This window comes from Mesoplodon mirus (genome assembly GCF_964341445.2).
Source record: "Mesoplodon mirus genome assembly, chromosome: 9".
In the NCBI taxonomy this organism is placed as follows: domain Eukaryota; kingdom Metazoa; phylum Chordata; class Mammalia; order Artiodactyla; family Ziphiidae; genus Mesoplodon; species Mesoplodon mirus.
Window position 1 is genome coordinate 97727620 of NC_138985.1, and position 21702 is coordinate 97749321.

General features: G+C 37.6%; 1 protein-coding gene across 1 annotated transcript in view; it reads left to right on the forward strand.

The window, feature by feature from the left end:
* The window catches only part of AGBL3 (AGBL carboxypeptidase 3), a gene marked incomplete at its 3' end in the record, with an annotated part of 116479 nt that overhangs the window by 36744 nt on the left and 58033 nt on the right, over positions 1-21702 (forward strand). Inside the window, 14 exon segments of the mRNA XM_082632943.1 lie at positions 7461-7568; positions 10723-10724; positions 10728-10861; positions 12062-12077; positions 12081-12337; positions 12339-12450; positions 12453-12765; positions 12768-12834; positions 16672-16834; positions 17973-18099; positions 19320-19383; positions 19385-19418; positions 19622-19734; positions 20462-20528. Coding sequence (XP_082489069.1) covers positions 7461-7568; positions 10723-10724; positions 10728-10861; positions 12062-12077; positions 12081-12337; positions 12339-12450; positions 12453-12765; positions 12768-12834; positions 16672-16834; positions 17973-18099; positions 19320-19383; positions 19385-19418; positions 19622-19734; positions 20462-20528 — 1577 coding nt within the window.

The window sequence follows — 21702 nt, forward strand, 5'->3', positions numbered from 1 at the left end:
ATATACATATATCCCCATTTTTCCTCCCTCTTGTGTCTCCCTCCCAGCCTTCCTATCCCATGCTCTAGGTGGACACAAAGCACCAAGCTGATCTCCCTGTGCTATGTGGCTGTTTCGCACTAGCTATCTATTTTACATTTGGTAGTGTATATCCATGCCACTCTCTCACTTCGTCCCAGCTTACCCTTCCCCCTCCCTGTGTCCTCAAGTCCATTCTCTACGTCTGCATCTTTATTCCTGTCCTGCCGTCAGTTCTTCAGAACCACTGTTTTTTTTTAGATTCCATATATATGTGTTAGCATACGGTATTTGTTTTTCTCTTTCTGACTTACTTCACTCTGTATGACAGTCTCTAGGTCCATCTACCTCACTACAAATAACTCAATTTCGTTTCTTTTTATGGCTGAGTAATATTCCATTGTATATATATACCACATCTTCTTTATCCATTCATCTGTTGATGGACACTTAGGTTGCTTCCGTGTCCTGGCTATTGTAAATAGTGCTGCCATGAACATTGTGGTACACGACTCTTTTTGAATTACGGTTTTCTCAGGGTATTTGCCCAGTAGTGTGATTGCTGGGTCATATGGTAATTCTATTTTTAGTTTTTTAAGAAAGCTCCCTACTGTTCTCCATAGTGGCTGTATCAATTTACATTCCCACCAACAGTGCAAGAGGGTTCCCTTTTCCCCACACCCTCCCCATTATTTATTGTTTGTTGCTGTTTTGATGGTGGCCATCCTGACCCGTGTGAAGTGATACCTCATTGTAGCTCTGACTTGCATTTCTCTGATGATTAGTGATGTGGAGCATCCTTTCATGTGTTTGTTGGCAATCTGTATATGTTCTTTGGAGAAATGTGCATTTAGGTCTACTGCCCATTTTTAGATTGGGTTGTTTGTTTTTTTGATATTGAGCTTCATGAGCTGCTTGTATATTTTGGAAATTAATCCTTTGTCAGTTGCTTCATTTGCAGATATTTTCTCCCATTCTGAGGGTTGTCTTTACGTCTTGTTTATGGTTTCCTTTGCTGTGCAAAAGCTTTTAAGTTTCATTATGTCCCATTTGTTTCTTTTTTTAAATTTCCATTTCTCTAGGAGGTGGGTCAAAAAGGATCTTGCTGTGATTTATGTCATAGAGTGTTCTGCCTGTGTTTTCCTCTAAGAGTTTGATAGTGTCTGGCCTTACATTTAGCTCTTTAATTTTGAATTTATTTTTGTGTATGGTGTTAGGAAATGTTCTAATTTCATTCTTTTACACGTAGCTGTCCAGTTTTCCCAGCACCACTTATTGAGGAGGCTGTCTTTTCTCCATTGTATACTCTTGTCTCCTTTATCGAAGATAAGGTGACCATATGTGTGTGGGTTTATCTCTGGGCTTTCTCTCCTGTTCCAATGATCTGTATTTCTGTTTTTGTGCCAGCACCATACTGTCTTGATCACTGTAGCTTTGTAGTATAGTCTGAAGTCAGGGAGCCTGATTCCTCCAGCTCGATTTTTCTTTCTCAAGATTGCTTTGGCTATTGGGGTCTTTTGTGTTTCCATACAAATTGTGAATTTTTTTGTTCTAGTTCTGTGAAAAATGCCATTGGTAGTTTGATAGGGATTGCATTGAATCTGTAGATTGCTTTGGGTAGTATAGTCATTTTCACAATGTTGATTCTTCCAATCCAAGAACATGCTATATCTCTCCATCTGTTGGTATCATCTTTAATTTCTTTCATCAGTGTCTTATAGTTTTCTGCATAGCGGTCCTTTGTCTCCTTAGGTAGGTTTATTCCTAGATATTTTACTCTTTTTCTTGCAATGGAAAATAGGAGTGTTTTCCTTAATTTCTCTTTCAGATTTTTCATCATTAGTGTACAGGAATGCAAGTGATTTCTGTGCATTAATTTTGTATCCTGCTACTTTACCAAATTCATTGATTAGCTCTAGTAGTTTTCTGGAAGCATATTTAGGATTCTCTATGTATAGTATCATGTCATCTGCAAAAAGTGACAGCTTTACTTCTTCTTTTCCAATTTGGATTCCTTTATTTCTTTTTATTCTCTGATTGCTGTGGCTAAAACTTCCAAAACTATGTTGAATAATAGTGGTGAGAGTAGGCAACCTTGTCTTGTTCCTGATCTTAGTGGAAATGGTTTCAGGTTTTCACCACTGAGGATGATATTGGGTGTGGGTTTGTCATATATGGCCTTTATTATGTTGAGGAAAGTTCCCTCTGTGCCTACTTTCTGGAGAGTTTTATCATAAATGGGTGTTGAATTTTTTCGAAAGCTTTCTCTGCATCTGTTGAGATGATCATATGTTTTTTCTCCTTCAATTTGTTAATATGGTGTATCACATTGATTGATCTGCATATATTGAAGAATCCTTGCATTCCTGGGATAAACCCCACTTGATCATGTTGTATGATCCTTTTAATGTGCTCTTGGATTCTGTTTGCTAGTATTTTGTGGAGGATTTTTGCATCTATGCTCATCAGTGATATTGGCCTGTAGTTTTCTTTGTGACAACCTTTGTCTGGTTTTGGTATCAGGGTGATGGTGGCCCCATAGAATGAATTTTGGAGTATTCCTCCCTCTGCTATATTTTGGAAGAGTTTGAGAAGGATAGGTGTTAGCTCTTCTCTAAATGTTTGATAGAATTCGCCTGTGAAGCCATCTGGTCCTGGGCTTTTGTTGGAAGATTTTTAATCACAGTTTCAATTTCAGTGCTTGTGATTGGTCTGTTCATATTTTCTGTTTCTTCCTGGTTCAATCTTGGAAGGTTGTGCTTTTCTAAGAACTTGTCTATTTCTTCCAGGTTGTCCATTTTATTGGTATATAGTTGCTTGTAGTAATCTCTCATGATCCTTTGTATTTCTGCAGTGTCAGTTGTTCCTTCTCCTTTTTCATTTCTAATTCTGTTGATTTGAATCTTCTCCCTTTTTTTCTTGATGAGTCTGGCTAATAGTTTATCAATTTTGTTTATCTTCTGAAAGAACCAGCTTTTAGTTTTATTGATCTTTGCTATTGTTTCCTTCATTTCTTTTTCATTTATTTCTGGTCTGATCTTTATGATTTCTTTCCTTCTGCTAACTTCGGGGTTTTTTGGTTCTTCTTGCTCTAATTGCTTTAGGTTTAAGGTTAGTTTGTTTATTTGAGATGTTTCTTGTTTCTTAAGGTAGGATTGTATTGCTATAAACTTCCCTCTTAGAACTGCTTTTGCTGCATCCCATAGGTTTTGGGTCGTCGTGTTTTCATTGTCATTTGTTTCTAGGCATTTTTTGATTTCCTCTTTGATTTCTTCAGTGATCTCTTGGTTATTTAGTAGTGTATTGTTTAGCCTCCATGTGTTTGTATTTTTTACAGATTTTTTCGTGTAATTGATAATATAGTCTTATAGCATTGTGGTCAGAAAAGATACTTGATACAATTTGAGTTTTCTTAAATTTACCAAGGCTTGATTTGTGACCCAAGATATGACCTATCCTGGAGAAAGTTCCATGAGCACTTGAGAGGAAATTGTATTCTGTTGTTTTGGGATGGAATGTCCTATATATACCACTTAAGTCCATCTTGCTTAATATGTCATTTAAAGCTTGTGTTTCCTTATTTATTTTCATTTTGGATGAGCTGTCCATTGGTGAAAGTGTGTGTTAAAGTCCCCTACTATGATTGTGTTACTGTCAATTTCCCCTTTTATGGCTGGTAGTATTTGCCTTATGTCTTGAAGGGCTCCTATGTTTGGTGCATAAATATTTACAATTGTTATATCTTCTTGTTGGATTGATCCCTTGATCATTATGTAGTGTCCTTCTTTGTCTCTTGTAATAGTCTTTGTTGTAAAGTCAATTTTTTCTGATATGAGGATTGCTACTCCAGCTTTCTTTTGATTTCCATTTGCATGGAATATCTTTTGCCATCCCCTCACTTTCAGTCTGTATGTGTCCCTAGGTCTGAAGTGGGTCTCTTGTAGACAGCATATATACGGGTCTTGTTTTTGTATCCATTCAGCATCTGTGTCTTTTGGTGGGAGCATTTAGTCCATTTACATTTAAGGTAATTATCAATATGTATGTTGCTATTACCATTTTCTTACTTGTTTTGGGTTTGTTTTTGTAGGTCTTTTCCTTCTCTTGTGTTCATGCTTAGAGAAGTTCCTTTAGCATTTGTTGTAAAGCTGATTTGGTGGTGCTGAATTCTCTTGAAGAGCTTTTGCTTTTCCGTAAAGGTTTTTTTGAATTTATTTTTGGCTGCATTGGGTCTTCATTGCTGTACACAGGCTATCTCTAGTTGTGGCGAGCCGGGGCTACTCTTCGTTGTGGTGCTCAGGCTTCTCATTGCAGTGGCTTCTCTTGTTGCAGAGTACGGGCTCTAGTTGCGTGGGCTTCCGTAGTTGTGGCTTGTGGGCTCAAGAGCACAGGCTTAATAGTTGTGGCACATGGGCTTAGTTGCTCCATGGCATGTGGGATCTTTTTGGACCAGGGCTCGAACCCATGTGTCCTGCATTGGCAGGTGGATTCTTATCCACTGCGCCACCAGGGAAGACCTCTGTAAAGGTTTTAATTTCTCTGTCAAATGTGATGAGATCTTGCTGGGTAGAGTATTCTTGGTTGTAGTTTTTTCCGTTTCATCACTTTAAATATGTCCTGCCACTCCCTTCTGGCTTGCAGAGTCTGCTGAAAGATCAGCTGTTAACCTTATGGGGATTCCCTTGTATGTTATTTGTTGCTTTTTGCTTGTTGCTTTTAATATTTTTTCTTTGTATTTAATTTTTGATAGTTTGATTAATATGTGTTTTGGTCTGTTTCTCCTTGGATTTACCCTCTGTGGGACTCTCTGAGCTTCCTGGAGTTGATTATTTCCTTTCCCACATTAGGGAAGTTTTGAACTATAATCTCTTCAAATATTTTCTTAGTTCATTTTGTTTTCTTTTCTCTTCTGGGACCCCTATAATTCAAAGGTTCATGCATTTAATGTTGTCCCAGACATCTCTGAGACTGTCCTCAATTCTTTTCATTTTTTTCTTTATTCTGCTCTGCAGTAGTTATTTCCACTGTTTTTTTCTTCCAGGTGACTTATCCGTTCTTCTGCCTCAGTTATTTTGCTATTGATTCCTTCTAGAGAATTTTTAATATCATTTATTGTGTTGTTCATCATTGTTTGCTCTTTAGTTCTTTTAGTTCCTTGTTAAATGTTTCTTGTATTTTCTCCATCTTTTTCCAAGATTTTGGATCATCTTTACTATCATTACTCTGAATTCTTTTTCAGGTGAACTGCCTATTTCCTCTTCATTTGTTTCATCTGGTGGGTTTTTGCCTTGCTTCTTCATCTGCTGTGTTTCTCTGTCTTCTCATTTTGCTTAACTTACTGTGTTTGGGGTCTTCTTTTCGCAGGCTGCAGGTTCCTAGTTCCCGTTGTTTTTGGTTTCTAACCCCAGTGGGTAAGGTTGGTTCATTGGGTTATGTAGGTTTCCTGGTGGAGGGCACTGGTGCCTGTATTCTGGTGGATGAGGCTGGATTTTACCTGTCTGGTGGGCAGGACCACGTCTGGTCGTGTGTTTTAGGGTGTCTGTGAACTTATTATGATTTTAGGCAGCCTCTCTGCTAATGGGTGGGGTTGTGTTCCTGTCTTGCTAGTTGTTTGGCATGGGGTGTCCAGCACTGTAGATTGCTGGTCGTTGAGTGGAACAGGGTCTTAGCGTTGAGATGGAGATCTCTGGGAGAGCTTTCACCATTTGATATTATGTGGGGCAGGGAGGTCTCTGGTAGACCAGTATCCTGAACTCAGCTCAGGTCTGACACCCAGCCAGAGCACCATGACCCTGTCAGTCACTCGGCTCAGATGAAAAGGGAGGGGAAAAAAAAGAAAGAAAGTAAAACAAAATAAAGTTATTAAAATAAAAAATAAATAGTAAAAACAAAAGTAATAAAAATAAAGAAGGGAGCAAGCAAACCAAAAAACAAATCCACCAATGATAACAAGTGCTAAAAACTACCAAGAAAAAAAAATAACAGACCACCCTAGGACAAATGGTAAAAGCAAAGCTATACAGACAAAATCACACAAAGAAACATGCACATACACAGTCACAAAAAGAAAAAAAGGAAAAAATATATATATACATTTTAAAAAAAGGAAGAGTGCAACCAAATCAATAAACAAATCTACCAGTGACAATAAGCTCTAAATATTAAACTAAGATAAACATAAAACCAGAAACAAATTAGATGCAGAAAGCAAACCCCAAGTCTACAGTTGCTCCCAAAGCCCACTGCCTCAATTTTGGGATGATTTGTTGTCTGTTCAGGTATTCCACAGATGCAGGGTACATCAAGTTGATTGTGGAGATTTAATCCACTGCTCCTGAGGCTGCTAGGAGAGATTTCCCTTTCTCTTCTTTGTTCGCACAGCTTGGGTTCAGCTTTGGATTTCGCCCTGCCTCTGTGTGTAGGTCACCTGAGGGCATCTGTTCCTGCTCAGACAGGACAGGGTTTAAGTAGCAGCTGATTAGGGGCCTCTGGTTCACTCAGGCCAGGGGGCAGGGAGGGGTTTGCAATACAGGGCGAGCCTGCGGCAGCAGAGGCCAACATGACATTTTAAGAGCCTGAGGTGCGCTGTGTGTTCTATCGGGAAAGTTGCCCCTGGATCACGGGACCCTGGCAGTGGCGGGCTGCACAGGCTCCCAGGAGAGGAGGTGGGGATAGTGACCCGTGCTTGCACACAGGCTTCTTGGTGGCTGCAGCAGCGGCCTTAGCGTCTCATGCCCGTCTCTGGGGTCCATGCTGATAGCCGCGGCTCGCACCCGTCTCTGGAGCTCCTTTAAGCGGCGCTCTGAATCCCCTCTCCTCACGCACCAGGAAACAAAGAGGCAAGAAAAAGTCTCTTGCCTCTTCAGCAGCTCCAGACTTTTTCCCGGACTCCCTCCTGGCTAGCTGTGGCGCATTAGCCCCTTCAGGCTGTGTTCATGCAGCCAACCCCAGTCCTCTCCCTGGGATCCAACCTCTGGAGCCCGAGCCTCAGCTCCAAGCCCCCACCCGCCCTGGCGGATGAGCAGACAAGCCTCTTGGGCTGGTGAGTGCTGGTCGGCACGGATCCTCTGTGCGGGAATCTCTCCGCTTTGCCCTCTGCACCCCTGTTGCTGCGCTCTCCTCTGTGACTCTGAAGCTTCCCCCGCCACCCCCAGTCTCCACCAGTTAAGGGGCTTCCTAGTGTATGGAAACCTTTCCTCCTTCACAGCTCCCTCCCAGAGGTGCAGGTCCCGTCCCTATTTTTTGTCTCTCTTTTTTCTTTTGCCCTACCCAGGTACATGGGGAGTTTCTTGCCTTTTGGGAGGTCTGAGGTCTTCTGCCAGCGTTCAGCAGGTGTTCTGTAGGAGGTGTTCCACATGTAGATTTATTTGTGGGGAGGAAGGTGATCTCCACATCTTACTCCTCCGCCATCTTGAAGGTCCCTGTTTTCGCTTTTTCTCCAGATTGGACCCCTTCTAATCCTGAGCGAATGTACATCCCAACAGGCCTGGAGATAGAACCCCTTTATCCAAGCTCCAAGGAAGATCCTGTGGTTTACCTAGCTGAAGATGGTGGGTACGTGAGACATGTTGCTATAAAAAATAACTTGGTACCTGGGCTAATCTCTTAGTTATATTTGTTCTGCTGTTTATAGTGGAAATTGTAAATTAACAGGAAGTCCCTGACTCCACAAACATGGCTGGTTACATATTAACCCAAATGTTGATTCAGTGCTAATTATGTTTTTGAAGGTGCATATTGCAGCTTATGCATACTTACTTTAAGATAAAGCATCATGTTGACCATGAGAATGAAGTCTTATTGCGATGGAATTAAGCTTCGCATCAGTTTTCAAACACAAATCCAGCGGAGTGCTCTCCAACTGTCATTCCCTTTCCATCTATAGGTCATTTTCATGCAGTCTTTCAGGTGATTTATTTTCATGTTATGCCAGTTTGATGCATTTCTTGGGACTGCATTCTTGAAAAGAGGAAAATATCCCACATTGCAAATAACATCTAAGGTTACATCTCAGGAAAGTATTCTTAACACTCAGGATTAATAATTGCACCTTGAGAGCTCTGGTAATGCAGAATCTCTGCTTCATGATAGAGTATGCTAATAATCAAACATAGAAGTCTCAACCTATAGTCTAAACTGCACTGCTCCTGAAGCACCAATGTAAGGAAGTATGGGACTCCTGTACAGTTTCACCATCACACCTTATGGAATAACCAGAATGAACTTTTTGGCCAACCCAATACCTTAGACTATATATTAAAGATGACTTCCAGGAAGCAAATGTATTTTATTTAAAGAGCTGGCAAAACAGAAATTCACGGGAATTCCTTCTTATACAGTAAGCAATTACAGAAATCATATACTCATGCATTTTTAAGCAACTGGGGTGAGAAAAGCACCTCTGATTTTTTTTTTTTTTTTTTTTTTTTCTGTACGCGGGCCTCTCACTGCTGCGGCCTCTCCCGTTGCGGAGCACAGGCTCCGGACACACAGGCTCCGCGGCCATGGCTCGCGGGCCCAGCCGCTCCGCGGCATGTGGGATCTTCCGGGATCGGGGCACGAACCCGTGTCCCCTGCATCGGCAGGCGGACTCTCAACCACTGCGCCACCAGGGAAGCCCAGCACCTCTGATTTTTTATATTTGATTTCAAATATTTACACAGCTAATGTACCTCATAACTTTCACACATAAATGAGATCTAATATAAAATTAAAATAGTTGAGGTGAGTCGGTCAAGGTCTTGTCAGGAAGTGGATGGCTTACATAGAGTAATTTAAGAAACTTTAATGAAAAGATAACTTACAAAAGGGTGGACAGGATTAAGGGAGACTAATAAGGGATGGTGAAGCAACAGAATTGTCAGTAGAGCAGAACCATTATTTCTCCTAGGCCTGAAGGGGTAAGAGACCAACAGAGTGGTTTCCAAACCTGTAGCTGTAGGAGAAGGAAGTCCCCAAACAACTGAGTATATAGAACTCTGGGTTTACATTTTTTTCTTTCAAATATTTTTCTTTAAAGATATTGTTCCATTGTCTCATGACATCTGTTCTCTTTAGTAAAAAGTCAGCCATAATTTATATCATTGTTCCTTATATGTGATGCGTCTTTTTCTGTTTGGCTGTTTTCAGCAATTTGACTGTGACCTGCCTAGATTTGTTTATCTTTATATTTATCCTGCTTGGACTTTGCTGAACCTCTTAGATCCATAATTTAATAGGGTTCTTTTTTTCCAAATTTGAGAAATTTTCAGCCATTATTTCTTCACATATTTTCTCCAGAATATTCTTTCTCTTCTGTCCTTTGGAATTCCAACTCCAATTCCATATGGTAGATTTCTAGCTATCTCCCACATGTCACTGGGTCTTTGTTCTTTTTTTCTCCTCTGGCCTTGGGTTTGGATAATTGTATTCATTTGTTTTTAAGTTCACAGAGTCTTTCCTTTGCAATATTCAGTTTCTCTTAAGCCCATCTGGTAAATCTTTCATTTCCATTATTGTACTTTTTATTTCTAGAATTTTCATTTCATTCTTTTTATAGTTAACATTTTTTTTAGATTACTTGATCTGTTTACTCACTATCTCTTTTCCTTTAAGTATTTTAACATATATTCAAAGTCCTTCTCTGTTAATCGTACCATCTGAGTTATCTTTGGGTCTGTTAAATATTTATTGGATCACATTTCCTTCTTCTCTGTATGCTTCATAATTTTTTTTTTATCATATGTGGGAAATTGTGAAAGATATGTTATAGGAGTTTGTATGTTCTTTTTAAAAATTATGCTGAATTTTTTTCTGGTAGGCAGCTAAATTGCTGGCAAATCATTTTGCTTCCTTTGGGATTGGTTTATTTTTTTATAAAAACAGGTCTGTTTTCATTTTGTCCGTAGTCCTAGGTCGTGGCCCTTACTCCTGAATGTGGTTCTTATGCCTAATATACAACCTTTCTAGAGTCACGATTGAATGCCTGAGGTGCTCAGTGAAGTCCTTATATTCTGGATAGGTTGAATTTCAATATATCCTAGAATGTTTATCCTCTGGTATCTCAGTCCCACAGTAGCACTCTGTCCTATCTTCCCTAGTCTTATCCTGTGCTTGTAGAGCCAAGCCTTCAGCCAAGGACTGGGGAACCACCATGTAGACTATTGAAGCCCTCCCTCTATGTAGCATTCTTCTCTCTGGTACCTAGGGTACCAATTTCAGCAGCCCCAGGCAACAATCTCGCCTCCTCAGCTCAACATGACTGTTATGCTATCCTTAAGTGCCATCTTCCTAAGAGGTAAAAAGTACCCCCAGGAAGAAAACAAGAATTAAACATGGGCTTATTTCATGTATTTACCTTCTTTCAAGAACCATATATAGTTCTGGTCTTTGTGTTGTCCAAATGCATGAAAACAGTTAATTCATAATTTTTGTCCAGTTTTATAGTCATTTACAGTGAAAAGATGACTTCAGGACCAATTCCTTCATTATAACCAGAAGTAGAGTATTTTTACTGTGAGAAATATATGAATTTATTTCAGGCATTGCTTTTCTAGTCTAAATACTTAGACTTACTTATTTCAACATAAACCTATATGCTAGTGTCAAATTATGTTAAAATTTATAATCCTTAGTGACACTTCAGTTATACTGTAGTTCCAAACTCTATGCAGAATAGCCTATATACTTTAGTTATGGCTTGATATCTGTATGGTTTCTCATCAGCCTAAAAAGAGCCTTGTTTTGTGTATTCCCAAGTTGGGGGCAACCGAACACCCTTGAAGCAGCCTGTGAATAACTGTGATGATACTTTGATGTTTGAAGCAAGGTTTGAGAGTGGTAATCTACAGAAGGTAGTCAAAGTGTAGGTTTTAATTATTTTTATTTGAGGAGGTAGACTATCAACTATTTATTATTTCCTGTATTAGATACATTAGTTTTAGTATCCATTACTGAACTATAATTCCTTGAAGTATAGATGCTACTTAGAGATTATTTTAAGGGGGTAGGTATGGAAGGTTCTGGATTCAAACAATTTTGAGAACTATGAATTAAAGTTAAACGGGTTTCTGTAATGTACATTTTCAGTATGCCAATATGAACTGTCTCACACACACACACACACTGCTTCTCACACTTTTTAACGGAGTAGTTCTTCAGATGAGTGTTCTGTAAAACGTGCTTGGGAACATGCCTGCAATCCAAGGATATTCTTTTTTAAAAATTTTTTAATGAAAAATTTTAAACATACACTTAAGTACAGAGCATAATACAGTTAGTTCTACATTAACTATCATATACCCATCACCTAGATTCAATGGCTCTCAAGGTTTTACAACATTCATTTCCTAGTTCACTGTTTGTGTACACACAAACACATATACACACACAATAAGTGCATAATGCTGATAGAATAGGAAGTACTTGGTAAAAAAAGTCACAATTAACCAGGTAAAATTGTTAGATATATAAGTAATATAATAATGAAATTATTTTTGCCTTTAAGTATCTTCAATGATTAAGTATGGGGGATGCAAAGTCCTCTCAGAGTTTACAGTTTTGTAATCCATATGCTCATAGTAATTTATTTATATTTTTAACCTTTCTTAGTGATAGGTATTTCAGATTCCTAGAGCTAGACTCTAATATAAAACAGAAATATATGTCTGAAGTAAAAAAAGAAACATTGGACTTGAATTCTTAAAAACTTAAGAACTCTTTAATCACTTCTTTTATAGGAAACATAACTGGGTTGACATATATAATTTTTGTCAAATGCCCATTTTTTTATGTGCTCTCTCAAATTACAAAGGAATAAAAAGGCTTTAGAATTCACATAGAAGCAGTTTTGCATCCAATAAAAGAGAAAGCTTCAAAACTTTGATTTTTTGCAATTACTTGCTTATTGGACATTGCCTAAATAAATGTTGTTTCCTAAATAAAAAGCTTTCTGTGAATAGGTAGTTTATTATTTGTATATTTATTATTTTATTATTTAATTTAAACTTGAATGTCATTTTTACATTTTTATGTGCTTTTTTTCCCCTTCCTTTTTTTGTCTTAGGGCAGAGTATGAATACTAGCTGACTGTGCACCCTGACCTGTTCACAAATAAACACACCCAGTGGTACTATTTCCAAGTCACTAATACCCAAGCAGGAATAGTCTACAGATCCACTATTATCCATTTCACCAAGCCTGCTAGTCTTTATAATCGGGGTATGCACCCACTGTTTTATTCTGAAAACGAGGCCAACGCTCATAATATTGGCTGGCAGAGAATAGGAGACCAAATGAAGTATTATAGAAGCAACCAGGGGCAAGACGGGTGCCATTATTTCTCTTACATGGACATTTCAATTTCCACACAATAAAGATACTTGCTACTTTGCTCACTGCTATCCATACACTTACACAAGCCTGCAAGAATACCTTTCTAGCATCAGTAATGACCCAGTACAAAGCTTTGTAAAATACGTGTCTTGTGCCACACAATTACTAGGAACATGGTGTATGTTTTAACAATTACTACCCCCTTGAAGAACAGTGAGTTAAGAAAGCGAAAGGCCGTGATTTTGACTGCAAGGGTACATCCAGGAGAAACCAACAGCTCTTGGATCATGAAGGGCTTCCTAGATTATATTTTAGGAGACTCAAGTGATGCACAGTTGCTCCGGGACACTTCCATCTTCAAGGTGGTACTCATGCTGAATCCAGATGGTGTGATTGTGGGAAATTATCGGTGTTCCTTAGCTGGATGGGATTTAAACCTAACTATACATCTCTCCTGAAGGAATCATTTCCTTCTGTTTGGTATACCCGGAACATGATCCGTAGGTAAAATAAGCATCAAATTACCCTATGCTTATTTAGTAAACTTGGTAGTAAGAATTTTGCTCCCACAATCCCACTCATTTTACTCTACATTTTCTTAAGATAGTTTAACTACAGCTACTTAATTCTTTTCCTCATTCTTCCCAACTCTGCTTCTGTACCTTTCTGGTATTATGCCACTACATTCACTAGCTTTCTTTTAAATAATGAAATAGACTCTAGAACATTCTAATGGCTTAGTGAAAATGTATAGTTAAATTTGCCTATCCTAAAATTTGGTTTCTTCCTAAAGTTAATGGTAGCACTGATGTTTATTTTGGGATCCTTGAATCCCTTTTATGTGAAAATTAATTACATCTACAGAGCCTTCTGGCACGATGTTGACCATACAGTGCTCTATGATGAGTCTTTTGATGATAGGTTACATACTTACTTAAACTTTCATGAATAGTCTTATTTGCCCCTGGAAAAAATGAACAGCTTTAAATTTTCTAAAGAATCAGAACAGTAAAATGCACATAGTAGTTAAAGCTTTGTTGAATTACTGGGTGAATTCTTTAATAGATTCAAGTAATAACAATCAGGAATAGGTATTGCTAGAGTAGAAAGATTTATTGGAGTCAAAGAACACCCAAATCCTCTTAACCTTTTTGGTTAAGAATGTGGAGACTAGAGTGAAAACATATCAGATTGGAATCCCTGCTATATCATTTGCTAACTGTGTGATCTTGAGCAATTTAAAAACAAACCCAAACCTCAGTTTTCTAATCTATAAAGTGGGAATAATAATGCTTACCTCACAGACAGGAGGATTAAATGAGAATATTACTACTAAAGTTCCCAGAAATAAAGTGCCCAATATTACTGGAACATTGGAAGCTCTAAATGTATTCAGTGTTTCCGCAAATGTAAAAAGAAGAAAAGTTAATGAATTAGATATAGATGTAATAACTCTTTGTAAACTATTTAGGATTGTTCAAATGTTACAATTATAAGTACTATTATAGAGAGTGTTTATATCCTCATCCAGCTCTGTCATCAGGGCCCCTAGTAAAAGCATAAGAGCCCTGTTTCAAGGAGGAGGACCTCAAAGATACCTCCAGTCCCTCAGAGGAGCTGACAGGCTTCAGGAGCACCCAGCATGGCTCTAGTTACTTAGTTCAGCCTCAACTTTCATGTTAATCCTTTTATCTTTATAGACGCATGGGGAGTGAAGTGCAGATCCCCAGAAAAATGAGTAAAAACTCTTGTTTTATACCCCTCACAAATGTGGACTTCAGGATTCTCTGAAATTATTTAGGAAATATTTAAGTCATAAAGAGTAACCTGTAACTTACTTATTTTCCTGGGGATGGCACACAATGAAAAGAGAGCTGAGTAATGCAATGTGGTATCCTAGATTGGATTCTGGGACAGAAAAAGGACATTATTGGGAAAACTAGTGAAATCCAAACAAGGTTGGGAGTTTAATAGTAATGTACCAACGTTGGTTCCTTAGTTTTTGACAATGTGCCATGGTTATGTAATATGTTAACAGTAGGGGTAACTGGATGAGGGGTAGATATATGGAAACTCTACTATTTTGCCAGTTTTGTGTAAATCTAAAGTTATTCCAAAATTTAAAGTTTATTTATTTTTTAATAGAAAGGGAGCTGATGGGATGCCCATTAAAGTATTTATAATATCTACTTAATGCTCTTTGACATTAAGGGTGCCTGACCCAACACAAGATAGATTACAGGCCAAGGCCCTTTGGCTTGTCTCTGTGGAAGATATTTTATATGTCTTTGTTCTTCTTAAATTGCCTCATAAGAAGGTTAAGGCAGGAATCTATTCAATAAGTTTCAGAAAGACTTCTAAGAAAGAGAACTACTTTAATGCAATTAATTACTCATAGGCAGATAAATAGAATAAAAGTCAGTCACATACATGTGGAAAGGTGAGAGGCTTTAAGTATGTCTAAGACTAAATATATTTAAAGTATTTGAGAACAATAGAGAGTAGCTTTTAATATAGGATACTTAGTGTAAGGTACTTAGAATATCTTAACTGTGGCTAAGAAAGAAATCCCAACTGTTTCTAAAGTGATTTAAATTAGTGTAAGATGAGAGACCCTATTATGCTGTTTGACTTCAAAAGTAGTAACATTTCTTTGGGATTTAATTACTTAGAGGTTTCTTTTGACTCACTTATAAGAAACCAAATGTTCATTAAAACTGGGGAAATGGTTTAAAAATGTACAGCATAGGGGCTTCCCTGGTGGCACAGTGGTTGAGAGTCCGCCTGCCGATGCAGGGGACACGGGTTCGTGCCCCGGTCCGGGAAGATCCCACATGCCGCGGAGCGGCTGGGCCCGTGAGCCATGGCCGCTGAGCCTGCACATCCGGAGCCTGTGCTCCACAACGGGAGAGGCCACAACAGCTAGAGGCCCGCGCACCGCTAAAAATATATATATATATATATATATATATATATATATATATATATACAGCATATCTCATTTAAGGAGCTAACTTGATAGTCTTACTTTATAATCTAGTCCTCTTCCTAAAAACTTGTAATGATCATTTGGTGACTTTATGTCAATTTTATGTTATCAGTTAGAATTTACTGGTCATCAAATGAAAAAGGGCAATAAATTAATACATGTAACAGACTTCAGCTTGGGATTTCACTATAGTTTAAACAAGTATTGTTTTGGATAGAAGCTACACTTTGAATATTTAGATTTTAGGATTTCACATTTTGTTATAAAAGTATTACATTTCATGTTACTATAAATTATTAACATTTGGTATTTATTCTTCCAGATATAACAAACAGTATATTTAATTTCAGTTATTTAAATAATATAATAATGCTATATGAAGTTTGGAAATATGAAAATAAAGGCAAAAATGCCGGTAATCCTACCACCTTAACACCACCACTTTTTCACCTTTTGAAAGCCTCTCTACTAGTTATTTTCATCAACCAGTTTGGGGGACTTATTTTTTATTACTTTAATATTCATTGAATGCCTAAATTATGCAGGCTAAGAATTGTGCTCTTGAAAAATGATTTCTTTAAATTATTTATTAGAAATTTACCAGAAAAACAATCAATTCAAACTTTGGTACTATTTTTCTCAAAATATTTACTCACCACATTACTCAAAGGTTAAATATTAATTGGCTTCAGCACTAAGTCGTCAGGCACTAAATTTTTAAAACATATTTTGGACCTTGTGTGCATAGCACTGTTTTAGATGTTTTGAAGCATTCCCTATCCATAACAAGATTAAATATCAAAAATATGAAAACTTACCTAGGCAAGTGCCAAGTAAATGGTATCAACATTAAGTGCTACAGGAGTTCAAAAAAGAAAAGTCTGTGGGCTTGACTAGTGAGAGAGGAAGTGAGACGTGAGGTTGGTGTTGAGGGATAAGGGGTAGTATTTGCATTTACAAAGATGAAGAGAGAAGATACTTCAGTCAGAAAGAATCTATGTGAGAGCTAAAAGGCAAAAGATAAGAGTGAGCTGTTTTCTGTGTACAACGAAAAAAAAAAACAATCAAAAAAGCAGAGAGATCCTCTTGGAGAAAGTCTTGGGAGTAAGGTAAATTTTGTCCTTATACTGGAAGGCTAAAACATTCATATTTTATATACAATTAATAGGAACTTATTGTAGGTGTTTAAAGAATTATATGTTAATAATCATAAGAGGTAAGAAAAGAAACTGAAAACTAGGATATAAGAAATTCTATTTATTTGGATATTAGACTTGTTAATCCATAAAATCAGCCATAGAAGAAAAATGCAGAGGTAAAATGTAGTAACTTGTTCTTTTTCTTCTTTGTAGATTGATGGAGAAACGAGAGGTTATTTTGTATTGTGACCTCCATGGCCATAGTAAGAAAGAGAACATCTTCAGGTATGGCTGTGATGATAGTGACAGATGTAAAGCATTATACTTACAGCAACGAATCTTTCCACTTAGGCTGAGCAAAAATTGTCCAGATAACGTAAGCACCTTTAATATTTTGACTTTTCCTTTACTACATGTTGCCCATGCAAGACAGCAAAATGGATAATCTTAGTCAGTAAACTTTTTTATTTAGTTATTCTGATTGGTTTATACAATTGACCATAAGAAAGCAACAGTGTGAAATGTTTAATGACCAGTAATTTGAGATATGAAAAAAAAATGCCCAATATCCTACCACCATACTTAATGATAAAAGACTGATTGTTTTCCTTCTGAGGTCAGGAACAAGGCAAGAATATCCACTTTTACCGCTTCAATTCAGCCTTATACTGGAGGTTCTAACAAGTGCAATAAGGGAAGAAAAAGAAATAAAAGGCAGACAGATTGGAAAGGCAGGCGTGATTGTGTTCATAGAAAACCCATACAATCCACAGAAACTCCTAGAACTTAAGTGAGTTTAGCAGTGTCATAGGATACAAGGTCGACCCACAAAAACCAACTGCAGTTCTATATACTCACAATGAACAACTGGAAACCAAAATTTAAAAGAATATCATTTACCATCACTCCAAAATAAGTGAAATACTTGTGACTGCAAAGGGATGGCACAAGGAGTTTTTAAGAGGTGATGGAATTGTCCTATATCCTGATTTGTGGTAGTGTTTACACAAACCTATACATGTGTTAAAATTCACAGAATGGAACACAAAGTAAACTTTTAAAATTGTAATTAAATTACAAAAACTCATTGTAGATACTGATGTTATAACAGTCCTTCAGGGCAACTTTCAAATTATCTTTCATGTGATAATAAAGCATCTTTATTCAATTCTGAAAATCTACAACACTGATCTTCATTCCTGAACATGTTTAGGCTCCTTCCTATAGCCTTTTAAAGTCAACACTATCAAGAATTCATCAGCTGGTTTTGAATGCATGTTATATATAGATAAAAAATAAAATTTATTTCAGAATTTAAGTCTATAATTCTCAGAAATGTAAATATGTCATCCTTAAAATGAGTTATTTTCATTGGTCAGGATATAAAAGGTCCCAAAGCTTTAGAGAGAATTATTGCTTTTGCACAACTACTTTTTCATTTCCAACCTTACTTCCTATGAAAGACATCGTGATTAGAAAAGCAATGGGTCTCATTTTTATTTGTGTCTTTTCAGTTTTCATTCTCAGCTTGCAAGTTTAATATTCAGAAGAGCAAAGAGGGAATAGGAAGGGTGGTAATGTGGAAAATGGGAATCAGGAACAGCTTTACCATGGAGGCCACTTTTTGTGGATCTACTCTGGGTAAGATCAAGTGTCCTCATTCATGACTGTCAGAGCTTTAAACCAAAGAGACGTTTTTAATGTAAGATTAATAGTGTAGGCAGCTGGATAGTGAGCACTTTCTTCGACTTAGATACATACTGATATCTAATCAATTCTATAAATAGGATGAATAAACAGACTCCCACTATATATCTCTATCATCATTTTCCTTTGTTTAGAAAAGGAAGTTATAACACATACATAGAATACCTAATTGGTTGTTTCAGGAACTAATTGGTTGTTTCAGGAACTAATCTTTAATTGCTTGTTTAGGGTTTTCATTTTAGAACGGGTTCCTACAGATGACTCTCATGAGTTCAAGAAAAAGCAATGCTCATAATTAAAATATCAGGATAGAAATATCTTTAGTAGATTTGCCATTTTTAAGGCAAATTTAGACTGGGCTTTGTTTTTGTTTTTTGTCAATTTGTATTTTAATTGGTTCCTTGAACTAAAAAGTGTGCCCTAGTTCCATTTAAGAAAGCTTTTAGTCACATTTAACATTATCCTTAGAATGCCCCATGTTAAGGTAACTGTCACATTAGAAAATGTATCAACTCAAAGGAAAGTGCTGGAAATCCACACTTGTAACTTCTGGCTAGTTTTTTGTTTTTTGGGTTTTTTTTTCTGCAGTACGTGGGCCTCTCACTGCTGTGGCCTCTCCCGCTGTGGAGCACAGGCTCCAGACGCGCAGGCTCAGCGGCCGTGGCCCGTGGGCCCAGCCGCTCCACGGCATGTGGGATCCTCCCAGACCAGGGCACGAACCCGTGTCCCCTGCATCGGCAGGCGGACTCTCAACCACTGCGCCACCAGGGAAGCCCCTGGCTAGTTTTTAAAGCACCTTGAAATTCTTATAACACTATTAATGATGATGAAAACATTAAAATATTTACCCAGGTTTTTCTCTAAGTGATAACTAGGGTGCTTATAACTGGTAACCAAGTATTCCATAACTTTCTTACTGAATTTTCTTCTGCTTTGCAACATAGACTAATCTGTATTAAGTCACCTTTGGTCCAGGTGGTGGAGGGAAAGCAATAAGCTGTTAAATGACCTGTCCCAGTGTAGAAAATCCAAAGGACAGAATATGGAATCATATCAGATGTTTTGTTTACACTTGGTTGGGCAACTTAGGCCTACCTGCTAAGAAGAAATGTTTAAGTCACCCTCAAGGGTGGCTAAACTTATTGATGTTTTAGGTAATAAAAGAGGCACTCATTTCAACACAAAAGACTTGGAGTCGATGGGGTATCATTTTTGTGATTCTCTTGGACTACTGTGATCCAGACCGAACCAAGGTAAGTAAAGTCCATTTGAGGATACATCAGACTCCAGTCTCTCAGATAACATAACCTGCCTATGGGCCTACAGCAGTTTGTTCCTTTTAATATCCTGACAGTGTTCAGTGTTTTTTGTACTTGATGTTCCAGGTATCTATAAATATTCAGTTTAATTAGGAAATAGTTATTTTATAATTAACTCATCTATCATTTTCCCCTAGTATTATCAGTGCCTGAAAGAATTAGAAGAAATGGAAAAACATATAAACTTGGAAGAAGTCCTTGATGATTCACATACTTCTCTGAAAGAAATTACATTGGATCTAGAGTCTAGGTAAGTCAAGATGGTGGTAGTAATGTAATTTGCTGTGCTGTTCTACTGATACTATGCTCTTTATAATAATATGAGGATATAATTTTCAGTCTGTACTGAAAATCCTGGCTATAGGTGGAGGGAAATTTTTCCCATGCACACTACTTTAGCCAGACCTCATCAAGACTTCATTTATTCATTTATTTAGATGATATTAATTGAGCACCCACTATGTACTGTATATGAAAGACATATTCAAATTGTTTTTAATGCTGTCATTACCCACAGAGAACTGACACACTTACAGAGATGCCATATAAATAATCTAAGTTAGTGAATAATAAGGGCAAAATTTAATGCCAAGGGAATGTTATTGGAAGAAGGAAGGTGCCAACTTTAGTGCAGTTCCTATAGGAAAAGCAGAACAAATGTTTGATTCTTCCCCTTTATTTATAAATTTTCAGACTTTGAGTTAGTGCCCCTGTATTGTTTGCAGATAGAGAGTATCATTTTGAACTCACAGATTTGTTTATATTTGACGTGTTCCAATCAATTTCAGTCATCATTCTTCTAATGCTCTTATAATGCCTAGAACTACCAAACATCTATACCACCTTTGTAAACATCCTTCTTATAATTAGAACTATTTCTACCATTCCAGTAAGATAATAAAGTAAAAGTAACAGTTGAAATCTTAAAATACCACCAAAACATTCTGTAAATTAAAATAATTTATTATTTTTTGTAGTAGCCATGGCTCTGACAGTTCAGCATCCAATGACTCTCAGACTGATCTTCTCAAGTTCTCAGGTACGATTGAAAATTTCTGCCTATGATATGGATATGCCAAATAAGTACTCTTCTTATTATGACTAACAATCAGGCAAAAAAAAAGTTTGCAGTTGTATAATTATTGTATATCATAATTGTTATTTTCTTACTATGTACCATATCCTTAAATCATAGAATTTTCTAACCTTAGGGTCTTTTAATACTCTTGCTTATTGATGAGAACAGTTACGATCCAAAGAGATTAAATTACATTTCAAAAGCCACACCGCAGGCTTCCCTGGTGGCGCTGTGGTTGAGAGTCCGCCTGCCGGTGCAGGGGACGCAGGTTCATGCCCCGATCCAGGAGGATCCCACGTGCTGCGGAGCGGCTGGGCCCGTGAGCCATGTCCGCTGAGCCTGCGCATCCGGAGCCTGTGCTCCGCAACGGGAGAGGCCACAGCAGTGAGAGGCCCGTGCACCGCAAAAAAAAAAAAAAAAAAGCCACACCGCTTGTTAATGAGAGTTGGTAGCATAACATACATCACCTGACTGCTAGTCCTATATTCATTCATTCATTCATTCATTCATTCATTTAACAACTACGTACTGAGCTCCAACTATGTGCTTGGGAATAGAGCAGTGAACAAAACAAGAGAAAAATCCCTCTGTAACTTATATTCTAGTTGGTAAGTAAAATATATGATGTGTTAGATGATCAGAAGTGCTCAAGGAGGAGATAAGAGCAGGAGGATTAGGGAGTTTAGGTGGTATTAGTACTGAATGTTTGTGCCCCCGCCCCAACGCTGACCTCCAGTGTAACGGTGTTAGGAGGTGACTAAGACAAGCTACGACAGTACTCTATTGGTACATGTTAGAAAATGCTGATATTGCCATGAAAGGACTTCTGCAGGTGATTGTGGAGAGAGCTCATGCTATAAAATGGTAAAGAACTTGGCTGAATTGTGTTTGTGTTCTAGTGTTTTGTGCAAGGTAGAACTTGTGAGTGATAAAATTGTATATTTAGCTGAGGAGATATCTAAGCAAAGTGTTGAAGGAGTGGCTTGGTTCCTCCTGACTGCATACAGTTAAATTCAAGAAGAGATAAATGAACTGAAGAAGGAACTGTTAAGCATAAAGGACCCAGAACATTGAAGTTTGGAAAACTCTCAGCCCATCCATAATCCAAAGAATGAGAATGTGTGTTCAGAATAGAACAGT